At 29.6% G+C, this 16,649-nt stretch overlaps 1 protein-coding gene across 5 annotated transcripts; it reads left to right on the top strand.

Moving 5' to 3' along the window:
- The first annotated feature begins 768 nt into the window (after positions 1 to 768).
- Positions 769 to 16,336, top strand: LOC136969450 (mitochondrial ornithine transporter 1-like). Of its 5 annotated transcripts, none has more exons than XM_067263606.1 (6): positions 769 to 916; positions 1,661 to 1,780; positions 2,018 to 2,420; positions 3,474 to 3,646; positions 3,724 to 3,873; positions 15,388 to 16,336. In XM_067263606.1, the coding sequence occupies exons 2-6, from the start codon at positions 1,675 to 1,677 to the stop codon at positions 15,516 to 15,518; spliced, it is 963 nt and encodes a 320-aa protein (XP_067119707.1). In that variant the 5' UTR covers positions 769 to 916; positions 1,661 to 1,674; the 3' UTR covers positions 15,519 to 16,336. The 5 variants fall into 5 exon arrangements, with proteins under 5 accessions (XP_067119707.1, XP_067119708.1, XP_067119709.1 ...); XM_067263607.1 differs by having other exon boundaries at positions 780 to 840; XM_067263608.1 differs by lacking the exon at positions 769 to 916 and adding an exon at positions 1,099 to 1,166.
- The last annotated feature ends 313 nt before the right edge of the window (positions 16,337 to 16,649 follow it).

The raw sequence follows: 16,649 nt of genomic DNA, 5'->3' as shown, positions 1-16,649 counted from the left end.
TTAATAACAAAACATCACAAGGCGCCCTCTGAGATTTTATAACGTAATTTTATAACTTTTTTTTTTTTAATTAAAACGTTTAAATTAATTGAAATTTTCGTGATAGATATTTATTTATTACGAAATGTTTAATTTCGTAAATTAATTTGATGTTTTGTATTAAAAAATCGAAGAATCGTTCTGATAAATAAAATATGGTATTAATTGGAAGAAAAAATATTTATTCGTAAATATGAAGAATGTAATGCCATTACCCCATTTATTACCTCATATGTTAATGGCTTTCGATTACGTCGTTTGTTCATTGTGAAATAACACACGTAACATACTTGGCATGTGTCGGAGAGTCGCCACATAAAAACTAACCTTGAAAATTCAAGGTCGCTAATGTGAATATCGCTTAACTCATATCATAATAATAGTTTAAATTCATTTTATTTTAAATAAACGAGTATTTATAGAATAATCGCTTATTTAAATTCAAAATAATAAAATGAAGATTTTTCATCGCTACCGAGGAAAAAAATATTGAAGTTTAAATCAAATAAACCTAAATTTTTGTACGAAAAATTAAATCAGGGACAACTATTTATAAGTTCGGTTATAAACAAACGTATCAAGGCGTAAAAAAGTCTTGAAGAAAAACATGTTTACGAAAAAGCACGTGCTTAAAAACCATTTCTAATACGCACGTGCATTACCGGTATCTAATTATAATTATTCATTGACGTCAAGTTAAATAAGCATGGTGTGTTTGAATTAACCAATAAGATGGTAAATGGATGACGACGTCATGGCGGTAGGAAGAAGAAGGAGAAGTGGAAAGCCGACAATATATAAGTGAGTGAGAAATATATTGATACGTGAGAATATTATTATCATAATTTATATAAACTGTAATATTTTTACGAAAGAAGTAAGTTTTATTTTTATTTATTATTTATCCATTTTTATTTTGATTTATTCCGTTTAAAATGCTTTTTTGCAACGTGTTCGGCACGAGGATTTTGCCGGAAGGTTATTCAAGTGCATTTTCGAAATCTGTCTCGTGAAGTTCCAATTACGTGTTAATTTTTAGATTTTGCATTATTTTTCATGAATTTTTCCACTTTATTTTAAAATGATAAACAAATTGCCTGATTTAATTTTTAAAAACTAATTTAAATGTATGTACTGTACAGTACATATTGTTCAGATTTTAAGCATTAAAATAGCAATTTAAAGTTATTGAGCTGAATAAAATAGATATAAAGGCATGTAATTATGCATAAATTCTTATTATTTTCAATTTTTGGGTCTGATCGTAGCGTAGCCTTGGATTTAATAATGGAGAATGAGGACTTGAAAAGCTTCTATATAATTTTTAAATGGAAAATGAGTTTTTTAAATATGGCTACTTCACTGCTATGTGCTATTTCTGGTGTCAGATGACATTTCACATTGACAACTGTATAACTTATTTTAATAAATTTAATTGTATTATTTAGTGTTGTATAAGATTAAAGGATATTTATACATTTCTATTTACAAATAATGCTAATTCAATAATAAAAATTAGGTTGAATTCAGATTTATAGTAGTACGTATTTTAAACAATAGTCTAATTCTTATATACTTTACACATCTTGTAATTATAATACATTTATTTAATTAATTAAAGGACGTAAAAGTAGAATGGAACAGATCGAAAGAACTCAGTCGCCGGAAATAAATTTGTCCGTGACTAACTCTTTTCATCGTTATATCGTATCTTTTATCAATCTTACAGCAGGAGCCGCAGGTGAGTGAATAATAATTGATAAATTTATTGATGATAACATTATTTTAACATTAATTGTTGATTCGTATTAGTAAGTATGTTAAAAACAGTTATCTTTTCTTGATAAAGTTAAAATTCTTTCTCATATTTTTTCATTGATAAATTAAAATAAATATCTTTTCAGATTTGATATTATTTTTTTATTAAAAGATTTTATAGTTTTATAATATATATATATATATTTTTTTTTATGTACAGGTGGAACTGCCAATGTTTTAGTTGGACAGCCGTTAGATACAGTTAAAGTCAAAATGCAGACATTTCCACACATATATTCAAACGGTGTGCTATGTTTCAGGCAAACATTTGTCAATGAAGGCGTTCGTGGACTTTATGCAGGAACGGTGCCTGCTTTAGCCGCTAATATAGCAGAGAATTCTGTACTGTTTTGTGCTTATGGCGTATGTCAGAAAGGAGTACAATATGGTGTCCAAAAACATAAAATAGAAGATCTAAATCCTATTGAAAATGCAACGGCTGGAGCTCTTGCAGCATTTTTCTCTTCGCTTAGTCTATGTCCTACTGAATTGATTAAGTGTAAGCTTCAAGCAATGAGAGAAATGAGTTTAATCAAAGGTGCAACCGATCCTCCTATTAAAATGTAAGAAATTTTTTTTTCAATTCTTTTAGAATAATTTTGATTTTTTGATTTCTTTTTTACTGATTTAATACTTTAAAGAACTGTCATAAGTTAAATTTGGAGCCAAACCAAATTTGCTGACAGAATGAATAAAATATTGGAACCGGTACAATTTAGTCAAGGCAATCTGCCAGATTTGTCTTGAATTTGTCTGCGAAACTTGACGTGAGATATTTCCTGGAATTTGTGTCAGAGTTACCATGACATAAATATATAAAAGAATTTTGAACTTTAAGAGAATTGACTCCCATTTTTTTTTTTTTTTGTGATAAATAAAATATGTTGAAATGTATTCTTCATATCTAATTATCTTATTTGAGTATATTTGATAAGATAAAAAAAAAATGTGAGCAACAGATATTTGCTGATTTAAAGAAATTTTGCATTCTTTGAATTTCCTTTATTCATTTTTATTTTAGCAGCAATTTAAAACATTTTACTTATATATATATTATTATATAAATTTTTCAGATGTCATTAATTAACTAAAAAATATTCCATGTTTCTAAAAAAAAGTTTAATCAAGAAGGTTAAGAGAATCAAGTGCAGTTTTAGATAAGTCTTATTTGTTTACAGTTTACAAAGTTTGGTGTAGATAGTTTTATTACAATAATGAAAGGAAACAATAATAATAATTTATTTCGATAATTTTGCACTTCTGCATATCTGGGTGATTATAACCTTGAAAACAACTTGATCGTAGATACAAAAATCTAGAATTTCATCCTTTTAACCTTTTGTTACATATATGCAGTAAATTAGCACCTTTTTTTATTTGCATTATACGAGTGTCTACTTTTAATAAATTTTCATTGGGAATGTTTAAATAATTTTTTTTATCAAGCTAATTAATGTCTTCGTTTGACAGAAACATCTTGTTTCTTATCTCGCTATCAGATTTAAAATAAACAGATGATATATCAAAGAAATTTAATACTTCTAAATATTTAATTTTAAGTATTTTTAATGTTGTTAAAAAATTTTTATTTTTAATATGAAATTTTAATTTTTTAGAGGACCGTGGGAACTGACAAGACAAATAGTAAAGAATGAAGGAATACCCGGGTTATTTAGAGGTCTAACATCTACAATATTTCGTGAAATGCCAGGGTATTTCTTTTTCTTTGGAGGATATGAAATATGTAAAACTCTTATCACACCCAAGGGAAAAAGTAAAGAAGAATTAGGTAATTACATTAAAAATAATATATTTACAAATGAAAAGAAAAATAAATAATAATAATAATTGATTTTATTCTATTAGGACCTTTAGAGATATGTTTCTGTGGTGGAATTGGAGGCATTGCCCTGTGGGTTTCTATCTTTCCAGCTGATGTTGTAAAATCAAGAATTCAAATAGAAGGATTGAGGGAACCAATGCTTTCTGTTATGACAAGAATTATCAAAAATGAAGGTAAAATTTCAATACATCAGATTTATTTAAAAGTAAAAATTTCATTTTAATACTAAAAACAGAATTCATTGTCTGTTATAGGATTATGATTTTTTTTTTTATTATGAATGTTCATATATTCATGAAATAAATTTATTACAAGGAAAACCTTCCAATTCATACACAAAATTAATGATGTTTCAAGAGTTATTGGATGTACTTTTTTTCTGGAAAAACTGAAAATAAGATTCACTTAGAGGAGCTGGACTTTTCTGTGTCTGGCTCCTCTAAGTGCCAAAAAATGACATTATTTAAAAATAACAGCATACATTTTTATACACAAATAGCACATACTTATGACAAAATTGTAATGCTCATGATTTCTTTTTTTATCTGTGCAGTATGCATGGTTCAAAACAATTTTTAAAAAACTTTAAAATATTTCCGTTTTCTGCAGATTTTTAGTATTTAGACTGTTGTTTTCTTACCAATTTGAGATTTTTGTTACAGTTGTTGCAGTGGAAACAATATTATTTTTTTTTTTTTGTAAAAAGTATAAAATAATTCATAATATTCTATTTAATTTGATGGTGGTTACTTTATACACACAATTTTCTATAATTTTCAACAGTATTAAAATTCATATAAATTGTATATAACTATCGGTGCAAAGTCAAACTTTTGATGAAACAATTACATAAAATTAATCAAAAATATTAATGAAAATTCCATAGTTTTGATGACTAACATTTTTGTCAAAAAACTTCTTCCAAAACTTGTCAAAAATCTGTTAAAAACATACCAATATACACAGAAAACAGATCAGCGAATATATATTGAAAAAATTATAGGTTTATCTATAAATTAGATTTGAATCACAGTTACCAGAGGTAGATGAAAAAAACTGTGCGCTCTCGTTACCACTTTGCCAACAGGATAGCTAGTTAGGTAGACAAAGTAGTTTATGTTAGTGTCAAAATTCACAACATATACAATTTGTTTTTTTTTTTTGCACTTGGAAAGAAAATGAACCTCATTTTTTGTTTTTGTCAGAAATGAATATATTGAATAGCTCCTGAAACATCATTTATTTCATGTATGGATTGGAAGGTTTTCCTTGTTAGTATGATTTATGAACAGAAAAAGAAATTTTAAATCCAATAATAACAGATTTTTGAAATTGAATGTAATTATTATAAAATAGGAATTAATATATATATATATATAGTAGAATTTACTTACTGCAATCACTTTGGAACTTGCTGTACTGATAATAACTGATATCATTAAATGGGGTAAGCATACAGCTAGTCGGTATTGACTCTGACATCTAGTAATTTAAATCGTTTATACATTTTTACTAACATAAGTATTACTAACATACTTCATTTAGTATATAATTGAAATGAAGAAATTTAAACTACTGTATTATGAACAAGTAATAAGTAAAATAATGTTTGTCTTTATTATCATCATTATTAAAGTTCTGATTAACCAATAAACTAATTATTAATTTCATATCAGCCACATGTTAACGTTGATAATGCAAAAAATTTACTTGAAAATAACTATAACTGAAACTATTTGCAATAAGTAATGCTTTGAGTACATTTTTAAATTGTTTTGGGACATGATAATTTTGACAGTATTAAATGACTGATAATAATAAGCAGATTTTACTATACTAGAATTTGATTCAAATTTTACTTGATCTCCTCTAATTAATAGTATAAATGATAAGCATATTTTATCATTTTCAAATTGGGTACATCATAATTAGAATGATAATCTTCAATTCAAAATCAAAATTTTATGTAATATTTATTATTGTTGCTTTAATTTTAACTATTTTTTCAAATATATATTGCAAAAAACAATCTGTTATACAATGCATTCTATACAGTAGTTTCAGAACAAAATTTGAAGTTAAAAATCTTTCTGATGGAATTAAGTTTTTAAAATTTATTATAAATGTAATATTTTTTATCATAAAATTTGTCCAACTAGACTGTTCAGGAATTTTAGATTTTTATTTTATTTTTTGGATTCTCAGGAGTAACTCTTAAGATTCTGAAATCATTCACAAAAGCATTTTTATTAAAAAAAAAGCAATTCTTTTTAAACAAAAAATGATTCTTTTTTGTTTTTAATGACTTCATTACAAAATCATCATTTCTTTGAGATTAAATTGCTCTTCTCCATATTTACATGCATGACATCTTTATTCGTGAAATTCCAAAGTTTTTGCTATTTTAAAAAGTCTAATTTCCAGGGTTCAGATTTTCAGACTTTTACAATACACTATTGCATTCTATTATAGTCTACAATGTCTATAGATTTATTTACGAAGAGAATTTTTTAATTATAATTTCAATTAAAAGAAGTTAGATATTTAAAGCACGTGCATGTGATGAAGGTCATCATTATTGTTTATTAAAGATTGTCAACTGTTCTGTTATAGCTTTCCATTGTTGTAAAAAAAATTATTGAACACCTTTTTTTTTCAATATTATTGATGTAATCAAATTTAAAATTTAATTTATTAAAAAATTTTAGGCATTTTTAAGCACAAAGTCCATTAAGTCTCAATGTAATTGTTGTGAAAACATCAAAGTTTTATCAATCAAAACATCAAATTTTCATATACTTTATCTTTCCACTTCTGTTTTTTCAAATATAGATATGTAACCAGTTCAAACACCATTATTCTCTAGGAATTATCACATCCACATATTCCAAAAATACTAGCCAATGTGATAATTCCTAGAGAATAATGGTGTTTTGAACCTGTTAACTAAAAATTTGATATCAATATGTAAGTGTGGCAGTGTTCTGGGGAAATGCAGTGTGCTCTTTTATTGGCCTTTTAGAAATAATTTAATTTTGAATTTAAAATTTAACATTATTGGAGGTGTCCAAGTGACACAAACTATTTTACACTCCATAAAAGTGAAATTGCAACATCATGAGAGAATGTGCATAGCCACATGAAAATTACAGGACTAGTACAGATGACAGAGATATGCAAATGATTAAATTTGCATATGCATCAGGTCATATGGTACCCAGTTTTGGGCTATAAAGACTGGTAGCTGGCTCATGCCATAAATGCTATCAGTGATTGTTTGTGGCAGCCAAACTTTTGAAAAGGTATAAAAAATGCCTCAAATACAACAGTGAGTTGAATATCATCAGTTAATGGCTGGGGAACGAGACCATATTCTGGAGCGTGTGACATCGGCTTGTTGATGTGCACAGTTGCCATACATGTTGGCATGACATGAATACCATCTAGTAATGTATGACATGATGGATGCAGGAACAGTTGTGAACATGCCGAAGAGGGAGTGGATTGCACCAGTTCACAACAGAGTGCACAGACTGGCAGATTTGCCGAATGGCCTGTCAGGGCTTGTTCACCACAGCATATGACATTTTGAAGCCACCTGTCGCTGTCAACAGGTGCATTTATGTCTACCCAAATCATTAGCAACAAGTTGCATGAAGTCTGCTGCATGCACAGTAACCAGAGTGCCATTAACCGCTTGACACAGGGCTGTATGCCTGGCTTGGTGTCGTCGTCAATGCAACTGTACCACTGAATAGCATTGGGTAGTGTTTACAGATGAATCCCGCTTCTGTTGGTGGAGAAATAATGGCCATGGATGGGTGTGGCAGTGTGCCTGTAGCAGTATGCTATATATTTTTGTTGTAAATATAAATTTAAGTTTAGTTTAGTATCCTTTTTTTTATATTCTTTGTCTCATCTCCTTCTAGAACTTTCTTGCTTTGTCTTTCTGGTTCATTATCCCTTGGGTGGGATTACCAATTCCAAGAAAGGTGTATGTAAACAAAAGGTGAGGCAAGGCCCTGGGCCAATGAACAAAGGGAAGAGACACTTTTGGTCGGAACTCTCAACGAGGACAGACGGAGAGAAGGAAGGCACCAGATAGCTAGCACGACAATCAGAGACCACTAGGTTTCGAAAAAGAGACTTGGACTCGAATTCCGAAGAATAAGGGCGGAATTAGGGTAGTCACCCGATCGAATTTTGGACGATTGAAGGCTACATTCACCCCAAGGAAGCTGGTGAAAGAAACTGAAAGGAGTGTCGACAGATAACACGGGGAGCAACGTTCACCCCAAGAAAAGCATCAAACTAGTATCTCACCCAAGTCTTTGAAAAAAACAGGAAAGTCCTGGGTATTTCTACTTTTTTTTCCTTCTTCTATTTTCCATCTTCTCTTCTTTCCTTAGTTATAATTAGCATAAGAATTAGTTTGTAAGTTTTGGCCCGCGTATAGTTGTCGCGCTCATTGATCTTTTGTTTGTTAGGATAGATTGTAACATGTGTGTGTATAGAAATCACTTGTAGTTGTTGGGATCCAAAGAACCTGTTTAGAGTGAAAATAAATTACTTTGTTACGAGAATGAAATCTAGTTATTTATTTGTACTATCCCGCTCGCTGTACCTTGTACTTGTCGCCCTAAACTTCACATGCCAGCCCTTTTTACCAAGCATCACACCAGGCATCATGTTTGATCAACAGAGAGTCCTTGTGCACATTTCTGGTACTTTGATGGCTGACCAGTATGTCTCATGAATTGTCAGGTCTGTAGTTTGGCCACTGGCGCAGGCTGCACCTGACATGGTGTTCCAGCAAGACAATACCCCACCACATATTGTACGGCAAACTCTCACCAGCCTGAACGGAATTCACATTCTTCCCTGACCAGTAGCCTTGCCAGATCTCTCCTCCATCAACACCTGTGGGACTTCATCTGACATGAGGTTCACTGGAGACCGTCACCATGTACTGTATGTGGTGACATGCATGCCGCAGTTGATGCAGCTTGGCAAGAGATACCTCAGGCAACCATTAATTGCCTCATTGATAGTATGCCTTGCTGTATTGATAGTATGCCTAATCTGTAGAGGCCATACTCATTACTGAATAAACATGTTTTTTGTATGTCTTTGTTCTTTTAATCATTTGCATATCTGTCGTCTCTACCAGTCCTTCAATTTTTATGTGGTTACACACATTCCTTCATGATGCAGTTTCATTTCTGAAGAGTATAATGCTGTAAATGTTCAAAAATTATACATAATTTAGAAAATTTTTTTGTATGGAAATTTTATTGATGTATTAACTATTGCTTTTAAATATTTTAAAAATTAATTGTAAAATTTTTCTAAAGTTGGCATTTTTTAAATTAATTATTGCATTGATCTATAATTAGAAAGTTTTGTTTTTCCTTATGCTGAATGAAATATATAGTAATTAGACATTAGACATTTAACTTCAAGTAGTTTTTTATACAGTTGACAGATTTTTAAGGTTATTATTAAATTGACTTAACGATCCTTGTTAAATAAAAATAAATTTGGTTTTATTTGAATCATCTAAAAACTTTTATGTTTTGAACAGTATTGCTTAATAGAATATTTATATTATTAAACTTTGAACCTCCTCTAAAAGATTGATTGATTTATATAAAAATATAAAGGAAAGGAAGTTCAAAATTTAAGAGGTGCTATCTTATAAAGGAAAGTGATTTCTTATTATTTATCTTATCTATAAGTGTTTACATATTGCCACAGAAACCTGTTGACATCAATGTTCAAAAAAATCAATATTTTGTAATGTTACACTAATAAATTAAACAATTTTTTATTTGATTTCAAGGATTGTTGTTTTACATAATAAAATTTATTTTGAAATAACTTGGAGAAATTCTGTTTAAAATGTATCATTGACTGTCATTATTCAAAAAGAATTTTATGTTGTTTAATTATAGCAATAATCCTTTTGGTCATAAATGTTTTCAAGCAAGTAAACACTGAAATTCTCAATATAAGTTTGAATATTTTGTTCATTTTGCATAAATATAAACTTTTTAAATAAACTTGTAATTTCAAATGTATACAAATTTAACTATTTATGATAATACCGTTAAATGTATTTTCAAAACTGTGAGGTCTTGTGCATATTCATTGTTGCTTACATCACTATCAAGAAATATTTAAAATATGACTGTCTTTTGTGATGAATGAATTAAAAACTACTAAATTTTTCATTAGCTTTTTGATAATTATCAATTTAACAATTATCAGAGCAACTATAACAACAAGTTTTTGCAATTATTGATATTACAAATAAGTTAAATCTGAATCTTATAAACTAATGAACAGATTATATATGTATGCACCAAAATAGAATTTTCCAGTTTACTGCAAAACTTTGCATACAGCTCTCAGATCTGCAAACTTTGCATACACTTCAGACATAAATGATTATGGTCATGATCCAATTGCATGCTAGATATTGCCAACAGACTGCCTTAAAATCACTGTCCAGTATCTTTATAAATATAAAAAGGCCTGCAGAAGCTCACTGTGTTCAGAATTTTCAGTGTATGCAAGCTTGTTTTGAGGTCTTCAAATGCCAAGCATGCCTGTACAATGCAGTCAAAGACATACACAGCTGAGTTTTAAAAAGCCTCCCCCTTATCAGGTTGAGGGAAGCAGGATGGCATTTTGCAAAATTTCCCACCATCTGGGCCATTCTAACTGTGAGGTGTTGAGGACAGTGGATATAGGAAACACATACTTGGTGAGCAGGCTATGGACACTCCAGACATATCAACACCAGGAGAGATGATTTGTCTGATTGTGAGACAAACACAAATAGCTGCAATAACATTTTCATCCACTATCCAGAGACAAAGGGAAGATTCACTATAGAATTGTATCTCTTTTCATGCCATTGGCACGGTAGTCAACTAGCAGAGACAAATTTGCATTAACACCATCTAGACTGTTAGGCTGCTAATGACAGGATGCATAACATTGTTGGCTTTGTTTGGTGTGGATAGACAAGCGTGGAGTGCTAGAGATTAGCAACATATTATTATCTTTAGTGATGAATCTCAGTTTCATTAGGAATGGATAACAATCAGTGTGAAAGACCACAGTAAGTGATTCAATCCCACTTTTATTGTTGAGTAGACTTCCCCATGCTGGTCTGTGCTAGTCTGGGGAACCATATCATATGACAGTTGGTCACACCTTGTAGTGGTGTAAGGAGTTGATTCCAACCTGTTATGTAACATCTAATTTTTTCAAAGCTTCAAAAAATTAGATGTTTTTACATTTGTGATGCTATAGTGGTTCAAGGGACATTGAAGAAGACTCAGCAGTACTTTCAGGAAATTCTTCATCCTCATGTGTTGGCTGTTTACAACTGTCATAAAAAGCATTTTTTGACAAGATAATGTTCAACTGCAGACAGCTAAGGTTTCCCAGGAATGTCTTTGTCACAATGGCAGTTTCTTGCCTTATCCAATCTACAAATTTTTTGCCCATTTGAACATTTGTAGAACTAGCAGGGATACCAGGTTAAACCATCTACAGAGATTTGGATGGCAGTTGCAGGATAACATATAGTATCTGAATGTTCCATGTTGCTGCATGTGTATGCAGGCAAAAGGTTTTTCCCTCACAAGATAGTAAAGGTTCCTTTAAATTATACCATTGTTTCACAGGAAAATTCTTTTTTGCTATAATATTGTAATCACTTAATGCTAGTGGTAATGTAATATGTAAGAACCAGGGGGTAGAGCAGCAAACTCTAAAACCCTCTTATCAGTGACGGGATGGCAAATCCCGTTCATGGTGTCAATGAAAGCACCACCCAGTTAAAAAATTTTTAAAGCTCTGTTACATGTTTAATTTCCTTAATAATACTAGTTTAAGAGATCTTGTAATTTTATTTAAATTGAAGACCACTGGGCAAGAACATATGAACACAGTTTTTGTTGAACATTTGTTGAATTTCTACAAACATGGCAAATATTCCAGACTCAGGCCAATCTGAGAAATTATGGATCATATCTACCTCTAATTTCATTAATCATCTGTGATTCTTGTCCCAATTTCTTCAATTATATTAATTTATAAACATTAAGATTTAGCATTCCATACCGTATGTGGATGACTTCTATAAATTTGTCTGTTTAAAAAAAAGTGCAAACATTTTGGTACAGCTTATGCCAAATTTAAGTTTTTTATAATGATAAAGCAGACTTAAATGGAAAAAGTTGGAATATAGTCCATCCCACTTACATCCCTCTAATGTCACACCCATGTAGAATGTACTGTTTTTGCACTCAATTCATATAAGTATGAATTACTGAGGCAAGAAAGATGAAAAATGATACTTCTGTAGGAGTTGTGAAAATTAGTTATGTTGTATTGTTTTATGTCAGATTTAGTTCTGTCAAACTTACAGCTTGTGTTAAGAATTTAGTCATTTTCTTAAGTCATCGTTGAGAGATTTTTTGTATTAAGCTTCTAATATATTGAGGCAACCCATCTGAAATAACTGAGTTAATTTTACTGGTCATTCAATGTGTTTTTTAGTTGTGCTAAAATTTTAGTTTATTAAAAGTTTTATTATTATACATTTTTCTTATAATTACTGTTTTCGTGTAAGTAACAAAATGTTGTAATAAATTATGTAGATTGATTATTTTTTCTACATTTTGCTTTTGTTCTATTATTTTGAATTTGAAATAATTCAATCCTCTAACCCTGATGACGTTGAGCAAAATTTAAAAAATCTTTTTAATTAAAAGCACTTTATTTAAAACTTTATTCTGTTTCAATTATAACTGTTAACATCCTGAAGATTGTTCACTTTTTCAGATAAAAATTAGATATTGCTACATAAGATGTATAGATAAACAAACTGTGCTGTAACTAGCAGGTGCAATGGGTGTGCAGGCCAGTGTGGTGGATGGTAAACCGGTAGTCAGACTTTGGCAAATTTGAAATGTGCGACTCCAACTCTGACCTGTCACACTAGGTATCCGATTATTTTTATCTAAAATTTCTGTATAAAATGTTGTACTAAATGGTGAGAATCAAAAAAATGGATATATTGAATTTATATCAGAAAAAATTTTTGAGTACATGAAGAAATATACATCTTAATCAGCCAAATAAATTCCACTTTTAATAGTTAGTTATCAAAAATTGATTTAAATTTAATCATTTTAAAGAAAAGATTTAAATACAATAAATGAAAAAAACAATAATTTGATTAATGAATGTCGTAATAAATTGGTTTTGCAAAATTCAAAACCAACTGTCTAGTGGTGTTATTTAATAATAAGACAAAATTACAGACACAAACACAAGCAATTTTGATAAAATAATTTATTGTTGCCATGCAATGGATCAAAATACAGATTCAAATTAAATAGAATGTTGTAATTTTGTTTTGTTGGGCTGCAATTTGAAAAAATTGTAGACTTATAACCACTGTTATTTTTCTGTCTGTCCGTCTTTCCTTAATCTCAAGAACAGAGTTAGATAGATGAAAGATGAAACCAAATAAGGAAACTGTGTGGGCAGGAGGCCCTGACTAATTATATATGCACTTCCAATACAAACTGGAAGTTATGTTATTTCAATTTAAAAATTTTTCCCCGAAAGGTGTTAGATAGATGACCAGCACGACATTATTGTTAAAGGAAAAGTATGATGTATGGAAGTAAGCCACTACTAACTTGAGGTGGAGAGCATATATTTTAAATTAAATAAGTTAAAAATGTGTTTGTCACAATGCCGGGCTGCAATTTTTAATGTCACAAAAATAATAGCTCATCTTTGTTTAAAATTTAATGGTGATTAAACTTTTATATCAGCTTCTAGTCTGAAGACTTAGCACACCTTTTTGAAATGTTTTCACTTAGACACCAAGAGACCTTTTTTAGCTTTTCTATTTTATCAACTAAGCATTTTGATCATTTTAAACTGAAGAGGAATAACCTCTTCAGTTTAAAGCAGATGCTTTTTGGGTTACAAGTTTTTACAGATTTGCTGAAGACTATACATCAAATATACATTTTTTATTACATTCTCCATTTTATTGGCTTTATCTGAAACAATTCTGAAAGTATATTAGAACTTTTGCTGTTTTAATTTTCTAAAAGAGAATTTTTAATTTTAGAAACTCATTTTTCTTTTTTTCCTTTTTAACAATTTTTTTTAAATTTTATTTTATACAAGACTAGAATTTCTCATTTTTTCCTTAATAGGATCTCTAGATCATTTTATCTTGTATTAGTAAAGTACAGGTTTCATCTTGACATGTATATTCTGAGCTACTGCGATGTTTATACGAGCTATTATATACATTCCTTGTTTTTCATTATATTGAAAGCCAGCCAGATGACTGAGCAGTACACTGTCTCTGCAAAGGATCTGCAATGATTGGTCAAGGTTGCTGCAAAAAATTTTCCACATAGAACCACCATGTATTTTCTCCATCCAACACCCATACTGCACCAGTGGCTTAGCAGATTCAATCCCTAAACAATGGTAGTTGGATCGGGTTGGCACTCAGACCAACGGGTTGACTGGTACATTTTCCAAGTTTTCTTCACTTAATAGAGGCCACCTTTCCTTAAAACATCACCCAGAAGGCACATTCCCTCAATTGCAGATCATGTTGCATGCCAGTATCTAAAACCGATCGATCGATACATTAGCACATTGAAAAAATTATTTGCTTTTTGAGTAGTTCATATGCTACTCAGTTTCAATTTCAATTTGCATAGCATACAAGCTACTCAAAACAAATAATCTTAATATCTTTTTACAAATGCAAAGTTTAATATAAAGTCAGTCAAGTATTGGGCAAGTTTTTATTTCCATGTTTCATAATTTTTGTTGGGTAATAGCAAAAACATACCTAGCCTGGCATGTGTTATATAGAGAATACAGCTTTCTAGGCAATGTGAAAATATTCATTTAAATTATAAAAGCTATTTTCTGAAAGTATGGGGGCATGTTGCGTGAGATATGATTAAAACTTTGGTGTGAAATGGCCTTTATAGTTGAATATATTTTGATATCTACATTTATCGAAGTGTCCATTTTCTAAGAAATTTCTTTAGATACTAATTATAAAGTATTTTTCGTACTTTACATTTTACCAACAGTAAAATTCGGGGCTGGCATCAAAAATTTTAACAAATCTGACTCTGCTCTAAAACGTCAGACTCCACAACACCGGTGCAGGCACAGGGCCCAGGACAAAGGAGGTCCTGAAATGGGGGTATCAAAAAAATTAATCGGTATTATATTTTCAGACTTTAAATTTTGTTGTCCCGCGGGCTAATTCTGTAACATTTTTGGTTAAAGTTAAAAATTAACCAGCCATGTCTAGTCCCATTTATTTTCAGGATCCCATTTGTTGGAAAAAAAAAAATTTCCAATAAATGGGGGCTAAAAAATAAAATCTTGTACAGGGCACATGAAACCTTGTTGTTATTAGCACTATAAACAAATACTCAATTCTGTAATGCTACTTTTGAAATCTTATAAATATCATAGATATATCACGACTGAGAGTTAAAATATATATTGTCTAATTGCTAATATATGAGTATATAACAAATTACTAAATTTATACTAAATAAATATGAGAAGTGATTGCTAAATGTTTATTTATTTTTTAACAGGATTCAGAACACTGTACAAAGGGCTCGGTCCCACCATACTCCGGACCTTTCCATCTACGGGAGCACTATTTGTTTCTTATGAATATACCAAGAAGTTCTTACATTATGTTACAGGAACAAAAGAAGAATGAAAATGAAGAAACTGCCAATTGCAAAAACATTTGTCGTGTGCCTTTTTAAACTGGATATTTCACATTCCATTTTTTAAAGTTTTATAAATGGTGAAAATCATTTTGCATATTTTGATAGATGATGATGATAATATTGAGAGAACTAGTTTACATGAAAATTTTATTAATTAGAAAGGAATGCTGTTATACAATATTTGTATATATTTAATAAAAGCAAATATTTTGTTATATGCCATTTAATATAAATCAAATTTTCTGATGAGTATTATTTCAAGATAAAAATGTGTTATATTAACACTAGTACTGTGTAAAATTTACACCGACACTAATTTCAGTATTCTGCATTTTACTTGCTACTAAGTCTTTCAAAACGTTTGAATCTCTTCTAGTAGATTCATTTGTACATAGATAATATTAAATTTAGACTTTTTCTAAATACTTGTGTAACTTAGACTAGACTATGCACTGTAGTTTACCAAATCTTTGAAAAGATTTTTAAGGACTGTTTTCTTACTATTTATCTTATCAAGTGTTTCAAAGCTGTTTGATAATGTCTTGAGTGCCTGTTTTTATTTGAAATTTGTACTTTATACTTATGTACAAATATTCCTTAAGGGGAACGAATGTAGAATTAGTCATATTTTAGTTCAGAAAAAGATTCATTATTCTTTGAATTTGTTTATTTAATATATTTGTAAAAGTATAACTAAATTCAATAAACTATGCTTTAGATTTTAGAAATATTTTTGTACTTTACAAGAATAAAAATTGTATTGTATTAACAGGATATAAAGAATAAAACATTTTGAATGTTTTAATTACTATTATTAATCAACTTTATAAGATTATTCAAGTTTTTAAATAAGTTATTTAGTTTTTTATGTGCAATTTTATTTAGCATTATGCATGACATTTACAATCAAGTTTCAGACTAGAACAAAAGTTTTGATTGTTACAAGATTATAAGCCAATCAAAAATTATTTTTGGTTCTAAAGTTTTATAAAGTCATAATAATTGGGGAAAACAAATCCAAACTAATTCAGATATTCAGCATCAATTACATGCAAAAACTATTGTAAATAGTACTGATTAAAACTTAATTTTTAAAATGGTAAATCTAGTATACTACT

Source organism: Centruroides vittatus, unplaced genomic scaffold (genome assembly GCF_030686945.1).
Source record: "Centruroides vittatus isolate TY-2023 unplaced genomic scaffold, ASM3068694v2 contig_1788, whole genome shotgun sequence".
In the NCBI taxonomy this organism is placed as follows: domain Eukaryota; kingdom Metazoa; phylum Arthropoda; class Arachnida; order Scorpiones; family Buthidae; genus Centruroides; species Centruroides vittatus.
The sequence above is the reverse complement of the archived record's forward strand: the minus strand, read 5'-3'. Positions and strand labels throughout refer to the sequence as shown.